The 20928-nt window shown below is 35.9% G+C and overlaps 1 protein-coding gene across 5 annotated transcripts in view; it reads left to right on the top strand.

Annotated features, from left to right (window-relative positions):
• The window catches only part of LOC128212924 (KICSTOR complex protein SZT2-like), a 96750-nt gene that overhangs the window by 27520 nt on the left and 48302 nt on the right, over window positions 1–20928 (top strand). For all 5 annotated transcript variants that reach the window (XM_052918323.1, XM_052918327.1, XM_052918326.1 and 2 more), the window contains exons 21-30: window positions 6998–7110; window positions 7470–7597; window positions 11139–12106; window positions 12584–12728; window positions 13180–13438; window positions 15368–15593; window positions 15774–16092; window positions 16520–16742; window positions 17602–17680; window positions 20098–20289. In XM_052918323.1, coding sequence (XP_052774283.1) covers window positions 6998–7110; window positions 7470–7597; window positions 11139–12106; window positions 12584–12728; window positions 13180–13438; window positions 15368–15593; window positions 15774–16092; window positions 16520–16742; window positions 17602–17680; window positions 20098–20289 — 2652 coding nt within the window. The remainder of the gene's footprint in view (window positions 1–6997; window positions 7111–7469; window positions 7598–11138; window positions 12107–12583; window positions 12729–13179; window positions 13439–15367; window positions 15594–15773; window positions 16093–16519; window positions 16743–17601; window positions 17681–20097; window positions 20290–20928) is intronic.

Genomic DNA, 20928 nt, shown 5'->3' on the forward strand with positions numbered 1-20928 from the left:
TAGTCAGACACTGCCGTCCTCTCTATACAGATACATTGTCAGACGCTGCCATCCTCTCCATACAGCTCCATAGTCAGATGCTGCCATCCTCTCCATACAGCTCCATAGTCAGATGCTGCCATCCTCTCCATACAGCTCCATAGTCGGACACTGAGGTCCTTAGGTCAGGGTCAATCTGAAATGGTTATTATGAATTGATGGCTTAATGTAATCATTCAAGAGACTGCTCCATGTTCTGTTCATGAAACTTGACTTAAGTGAAACATGAACGGGCTCAAAAGTAAAGTTCATTGTTTTCAAAAATGAATGTGTCTTGAGATGAATGTGTGATGGTATTAGTCCCCCCTCCCCAAGATCAGATGGATACAAAACTTGTTTATCAAATTCAAGCTTCACAGAGCAAATAACCAGTCCCATAGCTTTTCAGGAATTTGAAAACTATCATTATCCAGAATGATATTATAACATCGCCAATGTCATTGACCTATTATACTTTTGAATGTCATTGATAAATATCGGTGAGGATGTGCAGTACAGCAACTTGTTGTCCACTGCTGACTTAGTCCTTTCTTTTTTGTATTGTCCTTATATTTTCAGTTGTTTCACATTGAAGTTGTTTCAGTTTCTTTTAATTCTGTAATACTTTGGAGTCTTTTTTGAAATTCTTGTTTCATCCTATCAGTAACATTATGACTTGTACTTGCTAAATTGGAACAGTTTGAACTTCATGTCCATAGGAATGCATGGTCAGGATTATTAAACTAAAATTGTTTAATAATTCCATTAAATGATAGAAGGAAGTGTACATTGTTTTACACATAAGGGTATGACAAAAACACTGGCAAATTGATTTTTTTCGATGAGAGTATACTGGAATATTGACATTTCTTCCTATCTGTCTTATTTGAGTATGGAGATAACAAGACTGGCAGTCTTGATCACGTTTGTAAAAGCAAATATGGTCGAGAGATAGTCAGAGTCCTCTTATCTACGAGGGGCTTAAACCTGCTGATCTTTGTATATATAGACTTTGCCCAATATGATGCCTGTACAAGTTTTGGCAGTTTATAATGGTTTGATCCATGCAGGGAAGTCAGGGTCGTACTGACCATTTACTTTATATTCCTTAATTAAATATCAAATATAATTTTATACTTTTATAATATTTTAATGAATTTCTAAAATTGTGCTTATGTTATTCTTAATTGCAAATTCTTGATTGCAAATGATGGAATAAGAAAAGCATGTGTAGAAGTAAGTCATTTGTTATCAGTACCTGTAGGGGCTGAAAGGGTGCCTCCCCCCAGAGAGTCAAGAAGTGGACTGTTCCAAGATAGGTGACATCTCAAAGTCTAAGTTACGAGCACATGGTCTTGGGCCATAAAACCCGCCTCGGCTCATGGCTTCCTCAGTTCTACCTTCAGTGGGCAAAGTGAGCACCATGCTCACAAATTATAATGATAATTTGACATTTATCACATGCTTAATAAAAAGTAATGGGCGTGATTTTAGTCATGTGATTTTTCTATCAGGACGATAATTCTATTTGAAGTTCTAAATGATTACTTTGAAAGGACACTTCATTCTGTTGACTTGTGATTTTAATATTTGGAAAGAACAAACACAGATCATCATTGCAAGGTTTGGTTGATTTTATTCTATCTTTATGGTACTGTAGTCTATTAAATTAACATTCTTATTGTTAAGAACACATACTTGTTAATAGAGAAGGCATTTTAGTATCTGTTATAACAATTCTGGAAATATCATTTGTTTAAAATGATTTAAAGGAAATCAGGTTTGTTAATATCATTTTATGATATTATAATGTAAAGCAATGATGGTTTTTAGTTTGAACAATCAGATCAGATTTGAATCAATACAAGATAAATTAATGAAAGGGGGCAATGAATATTTATGAAAGTTAGACTTGAAGATGTCACCAATAATGGACCCACAGAAGACTCATGGGAGGAGCAGGACTGGAAACACATGCTTGAAAATGCTTGTACCAACTAGCTTTACTTAAGATGTGTAACAAGTAAGGCCTTTGGCCTTTGAAACACTAGAGCCTTGTTTTTGCCTTGCGCTGCTGGGTTGGAAGGTTTGATCTTCGCAGATAATTACACGTGCCAGATCTAACTCTTCCAGCTCAGTGGCGCATGGGCAGTCACGTGCACAAATGCTCAGGCCATAGAGATGTGTTAAAATTCATGAATGTTTTTTCCGGGGAAAGGGAATACATGTGTATCATTTGCAAAATGCAACCGGAATGTTAATGTAAACCAATGTTTCAGGATTATGAGAGATAAAAAACTGTTATTGGCGATATTGGAGAAAATGGTCAGTGTAGGAAGGCAGTATATAATTATTTGAGGCATATTTGCCGTGTTGTGGCATTGACTTTCCATGTTAAACTCTTTGTTTTGATGCTGTGGTTAATTCTTCATCTCTTTTACATTGTTAGGTTAAGTGCTGATAATGATATGCACAGTAACTGGTGTGGATATTGGATCCAGGTTGTTCATGCTACCAGTTTATTCATGATCACTTGTCCCTGGCCATGGAGTGGCTATTATTTCACTCTCTCCTGTACTCTCCTTGCCTGTACCTTCTTGCTGGATGTGCTAATGTATGCAGGGCCATGATTTCCCTCCATACCTTTTGTCTTATTCGAATGAATTATACATAGGATCATATAGTGGATGTTGTGATGATTTCTATTATTTATGACAGAAATGTTGCAAAAGTTTAAAGTTAACCAATGGTATGCTAAAACATGTGTAGTACTGCTTAGAATTCGTGGACAGTAAGACCTTGCAATTAATGAAATGTAATGATCTCAGTCCATAAAGTGGCTTGAAATTTATTATAAGTTATTTAGAACTGGTTTAATGCAAAATTTTGAAGATTTATGTGCCCTCAAGCAGCCTCTAAAAATTATGTTGGGTAAAATTCTTATTAGAAGAGTTTTAAATTTAAAAGTGTTTTCTTTATAGAAATCTACTATGAAAATGTCTGGTAATCTTAATAATTTGCATTAACAGTAAAGCACATAGTTTTAAATTGTATATTTGGCATATTAATATGCTTTCTTATAATATGTCCTCTTTTCTAGACTATTGCAAAGCATTTGATCAATGCAGCTGATCCTTACCATAATGTTAATTAGTCCTGCAAATATTAGCTTGTTTGTAAGGACAGTCATATTCAAACATTGCAGCATTTTAAGAGATTTTCTTAATGGATGGACTAGGAGAGCATATAAGAATCATGAAATGTAAATAACTGTCTGGTTTAGAGAAGGGAGAATAGATGTGAATGAATATAATATTAATAATGCATATAGATTGGATATTTTGATTGGACTAAGTTGGTCATGAAGTTTTTTATGTTCTTGAATGATACGAAAATAGAATGTATGAAGTTAAGATATGTGTCATTTGACTTTATATATATATATATATTTCTTATTCAGTGCTAAAACAGCTAAAAGACATGGATAATCATAACAAAAAAACAACACTTTAAGATGTTTTTTGAGTCTACATTTGATACTTCTAAAACTTGCATTGATATTGATTTCATTAGAAATGGTACATGATCCAACATTTTGATATATATGTACTTTTCTGTTTGAGTCTAATCTATAAAACTCTAATCAAAATTTCACTTTAATTGCCTTATTTCAAGCCATGCCAATTTTTAACAGGTGTTATTAAGTGCCTGGGTGTTTTATTCATGTATACAGAAAATCTTAAAGATGTCATGCAGAATTTATTTGATTCATTTATCAACTAAAGATTATTTGCTCAAACCATTTTTAAAAACAAGGCAATTCACATTCATATAATTTGAAAAGAATTTCAATCTGTGAAGTTTTAGTGTTATAAGAGGGCTTAATCATAAACTAAAGATAAGGAGGAGGTTGAATATGTAACATAGATATATATACTAGAAAGCAACGAAATGTTTCTTAAAATATTGAAAATTCACATCTAACACAGCCTGTTCAAATTTGACCATCATAAATCATTTTGTTATGTTTTATTAACCCGATTGCTAGGCAAAGAAAGAATTTTTAACTGACATTATCAGTGGGAAGTATTTGCTATTTCATGTTTGGATTGAAGGCTGAAAAATCCTGCAAAGATTATTAAACTTTTTCCTCAATCTTGACACACATTATTATTCAGTATAAGGCATTTTATTCTAAAGACTTGTTTGTATGTGGCAGTAACCATAATTGTTTTGTACAAATGAGGCAAATATCATCAAATGATCTGAATGAAATCATTTCACATTTCTTGCTGCGCGAAGGATTATAGGGCATGGGTCACCACAGGAATTTGGGTCATTGGCGATTTTCGACTCAAAGGTGTATAGGCCATGACTTAAGACAATGTTTACGCATACTTCAGTAGCCACCATCATACAAACTATCAGCCCTTATGAGGTACAAAACTCTGCAGGAATTTTTATTGCCTTAAAAGATATGAAACATTATGATGATGCCTTGATTTGATAATAAAAGTAAACATTTATAAACTTAGCATACCTGCATGATTTCCATTTAAATCTGAATGCCTGGCTAAGTGCAACATGATGTTTCATATAATAATTTTAATACTTTTTTCAATAATGTGTAGATGTGAATGCACGGAATGGATTACTACATATAATCAATCAATCTGAGGGCGAAAAGACCAAGTTTGATGTTCAAAAAAATCTATTTGTTTAAGATAAACAGAAGGTTGTTAATCATTTTTGAAAAGTCAAATAAATCCAGGGGTATTTGAGTGTTCTATGGATTATTTTCTCTCCAAACTTGTTCAATATTTAAATGAAATTTCAATCTTTGTTCTTCCAACACCTTTCTGATATGACAAATGATTAAAACAATTTCACTCGCCGATAATAATGGTCAATAAGTGACCATGGTGATTAGTGAATAATATGACTGTCATTCTGGTTTCGTATGATTCTGTTGATTCATATTATTTTTCCTTTTCTGTTGGCTGAGTTGAAGTTTTTCTTGATCAAGTAGCTCATGGGTTACAAGGATAAAGGTTAGTTTCCTTCAGTAAATCCTGTTTTGCCCAGTTTCTAGCAGATTTGGTTGGATATCTTCCTTGTTCTTGTCTGAGGCTTCTCTTTACTTTTCTATCTGTGATTTTTCTCTTAACCTACTATCTAATAATTTGTCAAACACTTTGTTGCAACAAGTTTCTTGACCATTGGTGCTTGATTTCCTTTGGTTTTTTCCTGTTTGTTTCGTTGTCAAAAACTGTTGCACAATGGAAGTGGTAAACAACTCTGAAATTGAAAATCTTTGATGTACATTATGTTATTAATAAAGACAAGAACAAAAACAGAAGAACTTATAATAAAAGCAACGAGTAAAACTGTACTTGGGCTTGAAGGATATTGGGGACATCAATGTTGGTTATGGCATGTAGTGGAGAGAGTTCTATCTCATCAACTGTCCACCATCAGGGTGAGATTCAACTCCTCCAACTGCACACATGACCAGTTAGCTGCTATGTCCGCCACAAGGAAATCACTCTCAAGGAAATCACTCTCAAGGAAATTACCTGAGATTTGAAATGGAAATCACTGGGAACACAGTAGTGACTAGATAACTGCTATGTCTGGAAAAAAATCTGGAAACACACATAAGTGTAATGTCCAAGGAAAACAACCCATGAAAATAAGTATATAATTGGTAACTGTTAAAGGTAAACATGACCAGATAGCTGCTCCCTTTAAGGAAATAGGAAGCAGAAACATTTGGAAACATTGAAATGAGATATGCAGTTGTAGTGAAAGAATGCAGTCATAAAAGTGTGTACATGAAATGGAAAAATAATGAAATTTCCAGAATATGTACAATAAAACCTGTACCTTAAGGGAATGATGACATGAGAAATGAAAATTGGAAAGCATGTGAAAGAGAAGACGGCTGCCTTGACTGAGGCACTGGAAAGACTGAACTGTACATGCTGTAAACAATTTTGTCTCACCAATGAAAGGTGCAATTGGTGTAAAGGCTTTAGATGAAACCATTGGAAATACTGTCAATGTCTGGAAATTATTCACAACTAAAACCCCATTGCTTTACAATTATCTTGTTTTGTTACAACGCTAAAATGATAGTATGATTTTAAAAATAGATAAAAAGACATGTATTTTTTATTTTAACACTGAATTTTTAGAAGCCATTTTTTGATAATGGCTTTAGATTTTTGTCAATGTACATTTCTACTTATATTCAAAAGATATATAACAATATCTTTAAAGATTTTGACATCTAGTTTCTTATCTAGTGTCCTGTCCTTTAAAGTAGTGATGTCTGTCAAAGTATACTAAATTTGCTGATAAAATGCCAGTGTATATAGTCATGCTGTAACATGTATTACTTCGGCATAACCTTGTTTAACAGCAATTAGTTTATTTTAACCCTCTTCACAGATAGTAAATCATTTTCAAACATTTTCAACATTAAATTGATTGACAAATTATCTTTCAAGTAATCACATGCTGATAATGTGTATCTTAGAAGATCTTCATAGACAGATACAGCAATCTTCAGACGAGATATGTGCGCGATCAAACACCACGAGTTGATCAAAGATCGTTGGTCGCTATGGTGATGGTGACCGTCGACACCTTGTGCTTCCCATGAGGACATGTTACGTGAGATAGCGAAGATAAATTGTCACATGAGAATCTTACGAAAACGAGGGTCTATCGAGCCAGGATATTGATTTTCATGTTCTCAAAAATTATGAAATTTAGCTATAATCTTTTGTGTATAACTTTCCTGAAGTTTGACTCGAAACTTAAAAACATGTAAGCATTGCAATATAGAAAGTATAATCATAGTTTTGAATGGTTCCTTGTTGGTAAAATATGATTACCTAAAAATGTTTTTTAAATAAACTTATATGTTCCACTCATAGCATTAGAAAGTTTATACGTGCATTCCACATTTCAGTTTTTCCCATCCGATCTAAAGTGCATTTCGAGCCTGATCACGCTGGAACACCTTGTATATCTGTGCCAGAACAACGTTATCCCCGCTGACCTTGACGGCATTGTGAATAACAGGTCACATTTCTACACAGAACAGTATACTGTTTGTGTTTAACTTGGAATACGATGAAATTGTTTCTTGTTAGAAATGCTTAAACGTTTTTGCTGCCAAAGGGAAAGTTTCGAAGATTTAACAAGCTGGCAGTGCCCTCAAACAAAATGCCCTCAAATAAAATGCTTTGAAATGATCAAAATGTACTCAATTTATTGTTTATTTATTATTATTTGAGTTTTCTAAAAATTGGCCTTTATATGAGTTATAAGTCTATGCAAGTTACTAATAATAATTTTTAGTGAAGTCAGATGCCTTAAGAGGTATTACAAGTATTTATTTGTATGCATTATGTATCACAAACAAAAGAATTTCATTACAGTCCATCAGAAGGGCCGACAGTGACGCAGCTTGGACCGATGATAAAGCGTGTGGATTTCCCATTTCACCTGCTCACACTGCTTCCTTACAGTCAGCAGGCCGAGCTCCTGTACTCAGCTTGCGTGCTTGGTAGGCTATTCAGAGTGATAGAATACATTTTATATTTGTATTACTGCCATTAGCAATTATGGTTTCATTTGTTTTATGTTAGCCATTACTCATAAAGTCTTAAAGATTTTAAATGAAACTCACATGTTCACCTTGAAAAAACTTGCATGGCCGTGAAGCAAATTTCAATCACTCTTACTGAAATATTTATGGAGTTTTTCCCCTGGATAAGTAGAAAAAAATAGGTGAGCAATGGCATTCTCTTGTTGAGCATGTTTACCTAGACAATGCCCCATATGACTGTGAAAACAAGTGCCATCACTCTGACTGGAATATATATGGAGTTTAAAAACTGAATAAAAGGCAAGCATGTTAAGTTCCTGGTCAATTTTATTGAGTAAAAGGCAGGTTTAATGTAAGTAAAGGATCATTTACATGACTCTTTGTTAGGTCATGGGTAAATACTGGCAATTTCAGTATTTTACCAGCATTCGGCACCCATTGGCCTTGGTGTTGTTTTAAACTCAAACTGTGAGTGCCAGGGATGGGCAAACGCCTGGCTCAAACTTCCCAATTCATCATAAGTCCCTTATAACTGGATCAAGCTAAGCTCATCATTTATATATTATACAAGTATAAATTGTGATATTTTCTCCTTTTAAAGAGTATTAAGACTTTTAATGTAAAGATGGACATGATAAACAATGTTTTGGTTCATAAAAACAAATTTAAACAAGAAGTCTAGCCGAATAAGACACATAAACCTGATATGCTTAAGAATTGTTTAATTAAGGGAAATTGGGGCCTGGGATTTTCAACAATGAGATTGGAGATACCTCCTGAAGGGAGAGATCCGAGGGATGAATGTGAAAAGGTTCTAAGTGACATTAAATAAAGAAGAAGATAGAACCTTTTCACTTTCACCCCTCGTTTATCAGATAGGGTTTTTTTTACCACTGAATATACAAATATGTTGTATCCTACCTGATTCTTTTTTATATTAGCATAGCCTTGAATAACAAGAATCAATTTGTAAGTGATAGAACTATGACTTTATTCAAATCTTTAAACAGCTGGAAATAAAGTATAGAACAAACCCATATTTTTTTATTCATATCTTGATTAGGGAGTACCCAAAAATCCATATTGAGCAGGCTTTTTAGGAAAATTCTCGGTTGTAAGACTTGGGTATGTTGTTGGTTGGGCATGCTGCAAGGCAGGATAAGGTGTCAAACAGTGCAATATATTTCACCTCGTGAACTCCAAAGGTGAATATGTGCTCACTCTGTGAAATATATGATGATCTTACACTGACACAAACAATTATCCTCAATGTTATGTCTAAATAACAATCTGGGATGAATCAAAGGTTATTGAAGAAATTTCAAATATTACTTTTTAATAATCAATACTTTTAAAACAGAATCTCATACTGATTCTTTGACTGCAGTTAATTAGCAAAGCTTTCAGATGCTTTGACATGAATCCCTGTATTTGGTTATTATTCCCCCTACGGAAGGCAAATAGATATAGTAATATAGGGTGTGTGTGAGCTTGGGTGTGCATGTGGGAGTCAGTGCAATCCTGTTTCGGAGCATAAAAAGAAAAACCTTTGAGGTATTGACATCAAACTTCATATACCGATAGATCTCATTGAGAAGAAGTGCAGTATACTGGAAATATAACTCTGGGTGCATACTTTTTTAGTTATTGCCCTTTCATACTTATTTTTTGTCCAAAGCATAACATGAAAAGTCTTTGAGGTATTTACTTCAAACTGCATATACAGAAGGATGGCATTTAGGACAAGTGCAGTGCACAAGAGACTTAAGTCTGGGTGTAGTATTTTTTTTAGAAATTGTTCTTCTTTAATTTTCAAACTTATTTTTTGTCCAAACCATAACATGAAAAGTCTTTGAGGTATTTACTTCAAACTGCATATACAGAAGGATGGCATTTAGGACAAGTGCAGTGCACAAGAGACTTAAGTCTGGATGTAGTATTTTTTTAGAAATTGCTCTTTTTTAATATTTATACTTATTTTTTTTGTCCAAAGCATAACTTGAAAAGTCTTTGAGGGTATTGACTTCAAACTTCATATATATATAGATCTCATTTAGGAGAATTGCGGGGCATGAAAACCATAACTCTGGGTGCAGTTATTGCCTTTTTTTAATTTTCTATGTTATCCTTTGTTGTAAGAAAGGTTGATACTGTTCTTAATTCGGCAGGCGACCATGGCAGGCTGTGACTACTCTTGTTAGTGTTATGAGTCAATCTTGAATTTAAAGCTCAAAGGCAGAAAAACAACAGCAGACCGATTATCTCAGAAACAACAAACCATTAATCCTTTCATTAAATATACTTTTACCTTTTATGTTATTATGCCCCCTTGGAAAAAAACAGGGTTTTATCCTTTTGCACATGTCGGTCTGTTTGTTGGTAGACTGAAGCTTGTTCAATTGATAAATTTAGAATGATTGGGCCTAAGGCCGATGCCAGCAGATGACCCCTACTGATTTTGGGGTCAGTAGGTCAAAGGGTGACCTTGATGACAAAAAACTTGTCCGATTGATAACTAGAGTATATAACTGGAATAGTATCATCAAACACTTCAACAAACCTGTTTCCAAAAAAGTGTTTTGACAGTGGACAGTCGTTTTGTGAAAAGGTTTGTCTAAGTGTTTTAAGAAACTATAGTCTCAATCAAACTCGAAGGCAGGACTCTGTAAGTGGCGTAGACTGAGATATGATTCATTTGAAAAGATGAAGAAATAGTAATGTTATCTTTATTTGAAGTCTTCATTCAAAGTAAAATGTTGCCTTTCGACATGGCATTTATGACACAATTTATCATGAGGTATACACACACTGATTTAACTGTTTAAAATATCTTCCTTGAAAGATATCAACATTTTTAAAATAAGAAAAAAACAAATTATATACACAAAAAACATAGTGATCTTAGCTTTATCCTGGTATAAGAGACTTAAGCTTGTTTGAGAAATTAAATGTTAGTTGAATCAATATAGCATGTCATGCCTTGAGGAAGTATAATAGTTTTCAAAGTGATAATTTAATAAAACGTGCAAATTTCATTTAAAAAGTGCTTCAACTGTAGATAATTCCTCTATTGCAAAATTTTTGTAACATTTTATTACACAGGCAATAAAGTGCATGGTTTACAACAGAGCATACTTACTCAGTATACAGGACTGGTGGAAGACTGATAAGTCAAGAACTTATATCAGGCTAGCTGTAATTTTGCTCTTGGGTCAGTAGTTCAAATGTCCGTATATGTCATTTGGAAAAGTGGTTTACAAGGAGCTGTGATTATGTCAAGTTCAAGGTCACAGTCAATGTTCTTACCTGAAACTAAGAACTTAAAATCAAAAGTGACACAGTTTTTCTGAGAACATAGCCAGGTCTTACTGTGTTATTCCAAGATGATAGTGATGTAATTTGTTGTGTTTTATAAATATTTCCATGGTAATCAAATAAATCCAATTGCCTTTTAAGTCTGCTTGCAAGGACAATTCAACATTTTCTATGCTGATTCCAGATGCTTCCCCAGATGTCAGTGCTGAAGATAGAAAGAAGGCTAACATTGAGCTATACAACCTTCTACATGAGGAACTCTGTAGTAACTCCCATAGAAACGTCTGCTTGTCACAACAGAAAAGTCAACAGTTCCTTCAACACCTGGCTGATAGGCCTAGATCTACAGACAATAACCCATTCCCATTCAAACTTGAAAATTTTGTGTCATTTTCATCTGAATATGAGTCTGATAAATCTACCAGCCAATCAAGTGGCTCTGATTTTAAAAATCGCAACAGAACTGACCAATCACTTCCAAGGTCAAGAGGCAATGTGCCAAGTACACAAAATGCAATGTCCAAAGATGACACAAAGATAGTGCCAGAATGGAGGTGTTACATTAAGAATTCCCCTTCCAATTCCTCCACTTCATCATCTCTACTGATAACATTCATACCTGCTTCATTTGAAGATGTAATTTTACTTCACAAGTCTGTTGAGTCAGATGAAATTGAAACATCACTGGAGAATGAGGAGTCTGAAGGCTCAATGGTTGAAGCTGTTAGAGAAAAAGTTCAAAGACATTCTCTAGGAGGGTCTAAAACTGAAGACCAAAGAGTAGAGATATCCTGTAGTGTCTCAGAAAATGCTCAAGATGATAAAGACAAAGAGTGCAATAATATGACATCTGCTGATGAAACTAGCAATATGAACACTGAGAATGACAGTTCAGAGAAACAGCAAAAGCTGAAACTTGTGATACCAGAGAGGACCCTTGAACCCAAGGCCCTGTGCATCCCTGTGTACATATATGACTGTGTGACCCACAATATTCTCTCCTCCCTTATTCACCCATGTGATTTTCAGCTGCCATCAGACATTTTCCAGGACTTGATGTTTGACCCAGTGTCAGAATCTAGTGAATCTGAAATAGTCCTTACCAGTCCTAAGAATTTGAAGAGGGTGCAGTTCAGTGCTGATAGCATCAAGGTAAGTTCAGGAGTTGTTCTCCTTTAGCTCCTGGTAAAGGAATGATAATTGAAATTTATAAAAAATCATTTTGTTTGGATGCATATACCTAGTTTAGAGTTAACTTTCATATATCTTGATATAGCTTGGGTTCAATTCCCAGCCTGTACGCATGTGAGTTTGGTTTGTGGTCACCTAGCCAGTGGGCTTCTTCTGGGTACTTGGGGTTTCCTCAACAACTCGAGCCTGCACTCTTGTGTAAAATCATCCCAACTGAAGTGATTAATATAATCTTGTAAAAACTTGTTTCATAATGTTTGTAAAATAAATAAATTTAAACTTATATACTGCAATGTATGGAAATATCACTAATACAAAAACATCACTGATTTTTTTTTGTAACTTGAATATTACCTTTAGCTTTAAAGTGTTTTAAGCAGTCACGGGTGGACATATATAGCATGTTGAAATTAACTGATGCCTTCAACACCTTATAAGGATGCTGATGAGGAACGTACATGGCGTTCAAGCTGGCGTTCCCAGGAGAGAAGGTCAACTGAGGGCTCAAATGGGGAGGGTGGTGAAAACTTGTGGCAGCATTGCTCACTCACAACCGAGATGTTCTGTCATTGCTTTGTCAAAGGTATATATTGGTAATAAGGCTTTGTCAAAGGTTTTTACAATTTTGTCAAGTCCAGAAGCAGGTTCTAATTATTGTGAAGGCCAACAGAGTGGTAAATCTAGGGAAGGGGTGAAAATCGTTGGGGGCATTGCTCTCACAACAAAGATGCTCTGTTTATACTTTTTCTTAAGGTAAACAAGCATTAGCTTTGATGGAATAAAAATGATATAAATATACACTCATTCTTGAACATTTATTAAGTTGTTTATGTACCTTTGAAACTACACTTTTGCAAATGCAGAAATTCCAACTGAAATGGAGAATATATTGTGTTCATTGTACATTTCTTCCAGTCCATTCCATAAATAAAAAAACAATTTACTAAAATGAGGGTAATTAAAGGATGAATATAAATCCGGAAAACCTATAATGTCTTCAGAACTATTTGGCTAATCTTGCCACTGTTTCCAAGGGGTGTTCCAGAGCTTACAGAAGGGTTACCCGGTGTGTAGCCAGGACGTTGACGCAGCCATCAACAACATCTGTGAGGAATCATTTCCCCTGGAGGCAAACATCACGTCCTTCTTGCATGCCTCATGCGGACACTTTCAACAACTTGTGCACGAGGCCAGGCTAGACCAGGAGCGGATTAACGACCATCAGTCTGTCAGTGTCACAGAGGAAAGGAAGCCCACCTTTGTGAGGTTTAGTGGCATACAGGATGATGCAGGGTATGATGCAGATTGTCAGATGTCATTAGATTTCATTTGTATGGATTTTATTTTTTTGATATCTCAAAAATTATGTCATCTGATATAATTTTAAGAATGGATGTTCAGTCCAGACTTGCTATGTCGACGTTGGATATCTAGACTTTCCGGTTATGTTGACTTTTTTTTCTCCGGTCCCGAATTTATTATACCCCCACAAACGAAGTTTGAGGGGGTATATAGGAGTGAGCTTGTCGGTCTGTCGGTCGGTCTGTCTGTCGGTCAGTCTGTCGGTTTTCATGGTTTCCGGACGATAACTCATGAAAGGCTAGACAGATTCGAAAATATTTTGGTACACAGGTGTAACATCAGAAGATACAGGTCAAGTTCGATATTGGGGCTGGTGGGGCCAAGGTCAAGGTCACTGTTACTAAAAATAGAAAAACGGTTTCTGGACGATAACTCATGAAAGGCTTGACAGATTTGAAATTTTTTTGGTACACAGGTGTAACATCAGAAGATACAGGACAAGTTCGATATTGGGGCTGGTGGGGCCAAGGTCAAGGTCACTGTTACTAAAAATAGAAAAACGGTTTCCGGACGATAACTCATGAAAGGCTTGACAGATTTGAAAAAATTTTGGTACACAGGACCTGGTGTAACATCAGAAGATACAGGTCAAGTTTGATATTGGGGCTGGTTGGGCCACGGTCATGGTCACTGTTACTAAAAAAAGAAAAACGGTTTCCAAACGATAACTCATGAAAGGCTAAACGGATTTGAACAATTTTTGGTACACAGGTGTAACATCAGGAGATACAGATCAATGTCGATATTGGGGCTGGTGGGGTACTGTTACTAAAAATAGAAAAATGGTTTCCGGACGATAACTCATGAAAGGCTTGACAGATTTGAACATTTTTTGGCAGTAACCTTGGAGTTATGGCCTCTTTTCAAAGGAATGGTTTGCCATTCCTGTGTCCAGGCGGCATTTGGGGTATTCGTCACTCCTGTGACAGCTCTAGTTCCTTCTTATTCTATGTAAAATAAATCTGCTTGTCTCGATTTTTTCGCTAAATCAACCTCCTTTTTCAGTCTCATTGGTCAAATTTCAAACATTTTCCTTGTTCCTTATGTCGAACTGTAGATCAAGTTGTAGGTGCCAAAGTTGTCATGAAGGTTTGCAGCATGTCGCTAAATTACCATGCATGTCAAAATAACCAACTGTCATAATTTGAGGTTAATTGGTAAGTGTGAAAAAGATGTTTTTTTATGTTTTTGATTTAAGGGTCTTTTAATGATGCTATACTTTGAAACGCACTATTTACATCATCGGAAAATTCGACAACATTTAACATTACGTGAAGAAGTTATTTCTCTATACTGCAAAACAAACGGGCATAACAAAGGTGCTATTTTAAGTTGTTGTCGTATGTGCTTTACCGTTTTCTTACAATATACAAGTTTATTTAATTGTGAATTTATATCTGATTTGTGTAATCCATAAACATGAATTAAATAAATTTTGCACAAATTATTCATTTTTGTATCACTTTATTTTTAAATAATGCGTTTGCTGTTTCCACGACCATAACAAGACCGTTCAATTGCAGAAGTCAGATGTCGGACATATATCAAACTCATATGTGTTTGGAAGTTGATACTTTTTTGTAATTCGGATTTGTCCAATGTTCGTTATCTCGACCTTTTCCCCTAGGTCCTGAAAAAGTCAACATAACGAGTTTCGACAGTATGTACTGAATGGTGTAAGATCTGAAAGCTTAGTTGTAATTTCATGTATATATGACCACTATTGTTAATCATGGGCTCACTGATTTAGTTGATTGAAGAAATATAATTCAATTATATTTCAATATTTACATGTGTATGACTGACAGAATGCTTTTTATAAGGCACAAAGTTTTACAAAAACATGGTAATTATTTTAAGTGATCCAAATGAAGAGTCCATCCCGTCTGTGCCGAGTACCTTAGAGATTCCCCAAGTGACCTTAACCCTTGACCCAGCAACCTTGAACTTGGGGTCACCGTGTGAACAACAGGACACCCTTCATCAGCTGATCAAAGACAAGTTCATGGACATTGTACAGAAGTGGTTTCGACCAGTTCCATCCAGCCCAGAGTATTTCTACTTTTGCCAGGGAACTACTCAAGAGGTAGTCAACTAGAACTTCCGTTAAGCTAGCTTTATTGTGTTAAACAATGTCTTGTGTTATGTATTTAAATCTGTCTAGGCAATGTTTCAACACTTAAAATATGGTAAACTTTTATAAAGTTATATTGGCTAGACTTGGGACTCTCTATTGTGATATGAACTGTTTTTCAAAATTCCCCAGGAAGAGGATGTGCTGGAAGATAAGACAACGTCAGACACAGCTAATGCAGGAGCATTGACCAGTGAACCTTGTGCAGAAGCGGACACAAACATGGTGACCACCATGGACAGACTGAGTGTTAATGCCAGAGATGACCGCATCTCTCTTCAGTCCAACCTGGACTCTGAAGAATCCCTTGAGGACGATATGGACCTTGACCGTGACGTCACGCTGGATGACCGGAGGGAAAATATACCACTGTTTCTTATATTTACCTGTACTGTGAAGAGCCATCTGGACTCGGATAGTGTGCCTGTGAAGAATATAACTGTTTGCCTTAGTAAGTGGTCATCTGAAAGAACTTTTTAAATGAAAAGTGACTTTTCAGTAATTTTTAGTGAATTTTAAAGAAGGAATATTTTGTTAGAAAAACTTATAACAAACCCATAATAACAATTTGTTTAAATGCAGAGTTGAGATATTGTCATTACCTTGGCTGTGTTGTTTTCAACATTGGCATTGTTATGCATAACTTTTACCTTTACAATAAATCGAAAATTGTTCAAGAAATTGAAATGACACTTGGCACTCATGTTCACTGCACAAGTATAGCAAGGACCATTCAGTGTTGCTGTTTTTAAAATATAGATTCAGATTGTAAATTGCAAGAATATCTTTGTGTAATAATGTTTCGAGTTCAAGTACTTTCATTAAAAAAAAACTGAACTGAAAGAGAATATTTGTCTTACTTCTCCAATGTTTTATAGGTGAATTGTCTACCATACTGGACGATTTGAAGTCCGGTTTCCAGCTAGGGGACCTGAAGATCACATTCGACTTGAACTGCCTGTCATTGCCAGGGGAAGTAGAGGAGCCGTCACTGCGCCGACCGGGCATGCAACGCATGTTCTCTACCTCTAGTGTAGGGGCACATTCTGACACGAGTTCTGAGGCCACAGAGACAGTTGACAGAAGTAGTTTCTCTCATGTGTAAGTATGGTGTTTTCTTCCACACCAGACAGGCAGGCATTAGTGTTTTCTTCCACACCAGACAGGCAGGCATTAGTGTTTCCTTCCACACCAGACAGGCAGGCATTAGTGTTTTTTTGCACACCTGACAGGCAGGCATTAGTGTTTTCTTGCACACCGGACAGGCAGGCATTAGTGTTTTCTTGCGCACCGGACAGGCAGGCATTAGTGTTTTCTTGCACACCGGACAGGCAGGCATAAGTGTTTTCTTGCACACCGGACAGGCAGGCATTAGTGTTTTCTTGCACACCGGACAGGCAGGCATTAGTGTTTTCTTGCACACTGGACATGGCATTTCTTGTGAATATGACTGCCCTCGAAAATTGTTCCCCAATGCTAGATGAGTGAGGTGCAACAACATGCCATTTTTTTTTTATATCTTTAATGATATAACTTATGCAAAGTAAACTATCATATTTCAAAAGAAGACTGTTACAAAATTTAATAAATCATCATAAAAAGTGCTGCTTCAGGGTAACTATTTATTGCCACATTGAAGAAAAAAGATCAATCATGTGTTTCCAGTCTGATTAAATAAAATTTGACCCTTCGCCTACACTGTTTTGCTGGTAACTCACCCAGTTACTTTACCGGCTTCAACACATGCCCTTTATCAGGATGAAAACACGTAGATATTATTGGAATAGTGTTGCAAAGAATAATATTTTAAGTCTTGAATTTGTAATATTATACTGAAAAGTCTGTAATTGTGAAAGGTAGTTGTTGGTATCATTTTTAAATTCTAGTATATTGAAAATAATTTTAATTATATTAGACTGGTACACAGACAGTGTGACCCATGTAATCATAATCATTTCAGTGAGTTCAACCACCTGCGGAACCCAATAGGTCACCTGCCGCAACAACAACAGGAAGCAGTCAGGAAGTGTATGGAGGAGGTACCAAGCTTTAAGTTCCACACTGGGCAAATGGGTTTATCATTTATTATCAAATATACCAATTAGTTACTCACCTTTTATCACCCTAGCTGATTGGGCGACCAGATCCACAGGTTTTGGAGTTCTCTTACAGCTACATTGTTTAAAATCAGTCCCTAGAAGGTAATTTTTTATGCCCCGAAGGCAGGCAAATTACCGTTTCCATGGCCAGGCTGTAACCTTGTCATGAAGGGAAAGATTTTAAAATTACCTGGCACATATGTTCAGTACATAGTACATAGTGGATATGTGTAGAGAGCAAGACCAGGTTTTCATTATGGAATGCTGCATATATGCATACTCAGTATAGTTTGTTCATGTAGATGTATTCAGAACATGAAAAACATATGTCACGAGCAAGACCCACGACCCTACCTCAATGTTCAAAGTTATACTAAGAGTTAAATCAATATGGAAGGCTGCATATATGCACATAGAGTATCCCTGTCCTGGCTATTACGTTGTCATGCACAGAGGGCCTTTAGAATAAATTGGCATATGAGTTTGGCACATAAAGGCAATGTCACCTGCAAGTCCAATGCCCTACCATAAGGCTCAAGGTCACACTTAGAGTATATCATAATGTTATGCTGCACATAATTTTTATGCACATAGATAGTGAATAATTTGTCGTTTTCCTGCTGTAACTTTGTCATGTATGGAGAAGTTTTTAAATGACGTTGTAGATATGTTTAGTACACAAAGACTACATGTCTGGTGCAAGACTTACGTCTCTACTTATTACTACATCACTCCCCCACACATAACATCAACCAGGGCTTCTAAAAACCTGCAATTTGCCGGTCTGGACCGATTTTGACCAAGCCAGACCGATTTTAGTTTCAAAAAGTGTAAAAAAAATCGGTCCGAAATTTTCAATTTTTTTTTTTTGTTATTTCGGTCCAAAACGACTAAGTCAGTAAAAGATGTAGAAATTGTAATACACAAACATTCATGGGTCATTCACACATTCAAAACTACATCCAATAGGTCATAAAAGTGTCTTGGTTATCATGAGACCGATGCGACCAGCTGCTATTTCAGCTACGCTTATCACTAGTACTACTTATCACTCTATATAGCCTATCTTTTAATTAGCAGACGCTTGCAATCAGTCCAATCACTTGTTTTGGTATAAGCAGAAGACACAATTAAACAAACCATGTGTTAATTATCTGCTTACAGCTTTCCTGATTAAGTGTTAAAATCGGTCCATATTTTCACATGGCAATTTGCTATGTCGTTGTCGATCATTACATGATATCCGTTTGTTGATTACAAAACGGTTAAATTTAAATTACAAAACGGTTAAATTTAAATTGATATAAATAACCATTGCTGGTTAAAAATGGCTTTAAAGATAAATGCATGTCATTGTTAATCCGTGAAAGCATTAAAATACCGAATTAATTAACGTAATAATATATAGGAAATCAACAGCGATACGCTTGATAAACTACATAGTCTGACAGTTGAGTCCGCCGCTAGCGTCATATTTATTCGAAGTAATGAACAATTGTTGTTGATATCACACTTTAAGCTTGTTGCCCCGATTATAAATCTAGATAAAAATTATATACTATTATTCAAGATTATCAGTTGAATGTTGACCCACTAAAGAAACATTAAGCAAATAAATCATAATACTGGTTCACTTTTTGTCGTCTAACCGCCTCCCGACAGCCACAGTTATTTACGATCGCAGTCTTTCTTGTTAGAAATGCCACAGAACTCGATGAGAATCTCATTTGAATTAAACTTATATCAATGACTATCCGAATCAGCTATGCTGGCTCTAGAGCCCTCTTACGAATTGCCACATCGCAAAAAAATATTGACAGAAAAGACATCGCGAAAATGTATGACATTTCTATAAAATCAGACTATTGAACAGGTCTTTCTTTTTTTGAGGTGGCGGATTTTTTTTGGGGGGGGGGGTCGTCGCCGGGTCGGACCGACTGAGGTTCCAAAGTTTTAGAAGCCCTGACATCAACCATCAAGGGGCAGGGATATTAGTCCCTTACTGTGAGAGCTATGATTTGGATTTTTTCACCACTTGTGCTTTTTCAATGTTGGAAAATATTTGGACTTTGGGTAAATACAATGTCATGCCAAATAGCTCATATAATAAAGATATGAATGTTTTGACTTTTTTGATGCATCCACTTCATGGTTTGGAAAGGTTTTTTTTTCAAGCAATACACAACATTTTTATTATTGTATAATTGGAGGAGGAATCAGCCTTTAAAAAGCAGAAAATTGATAAATCACTGACCTGTTACAATGTATGCCTTCATAACAGTAAGGTTAAACAGTAGTGAGGCTAATAGTGCTTCCAATGTGAAATGTTCAAAAAAATAAATATTTTTTTTCTCTAGATTGAGTGGCTGCTGCAGGATGAGATAGTGTCCAACCTGCGACACGTCTACCCGATACGGTCTGATACCCTAGCATACACGTGTAAACACATACAGACCAGCGCTGATTTGGGCAAGGCTAATGTCAGTGTTGACCATGTGCCTCTGCAGTTTGTGTACGGTCTGGAACAGAGTGCTGAGAAGTTTGCAGAGGTAGGTAGTCATTAAAATTTGGCACCCAACCTTGATAAATCAGTTTGCCTGATAAACCCTAAGGTCATAGCAAATTTACCTTTGTCACTGAATTTCAAGAAATTGAGGGGGAAAGTGGTATTTGGTATGTGTATCGCTGGACTTATAGAGCTAGCTTTTATAGAAATGCAGTAGAGTGTCTGCCTGCAGAAGAAGTGGTTGTGGATTGTTTCCTTACCATATAAACATGGCAATTTGAGCATTCCATTATATTGACACTAAACTGTTTTTTACATGTCTTTTATACAAAATAAGATGTGATTTTTTATGCCCCCTTTTGAAAAAAGTGGGGTATATTGTTTTGCACATGTCGGTCGGTCGGTCGGTCGGTCTGTCTGTCTGTCGGTCGGTCGGTCGGTCGGTCGGTCGGAATACCAAATGGTTTCCGATCAATAACTTGAGAACGCTTTGACCGAGGGACCTCATACTTGGTATGTGTATTGGTCATCACCAGCAGATGAACCCTATTGATTTTGAGGTCAGTGGGTCAAAGGTCAAGGTCAGTGTGACCTTTACATGAAAAACGGTTTCCGATCAATAACTTGAGAACGCTTTGACCCAGGAACCTCATACTTGGTAGGTGTATTGGTCATGACCAGC

The sequence above is a fragment of the Mya arenaria genome, chromosome 13, assembly GCF_026914265.1.
Source record: "Mya arenaria isolate MELC-2E11 chromosome 13, ASM2691426v1".
In the NCBI taxonomy this organism is placed as follows: Eukaryota; Metazoa; Mollusca; class Bivalvia; order Myida; family Myidae; genus Mya; species Mya arenaria.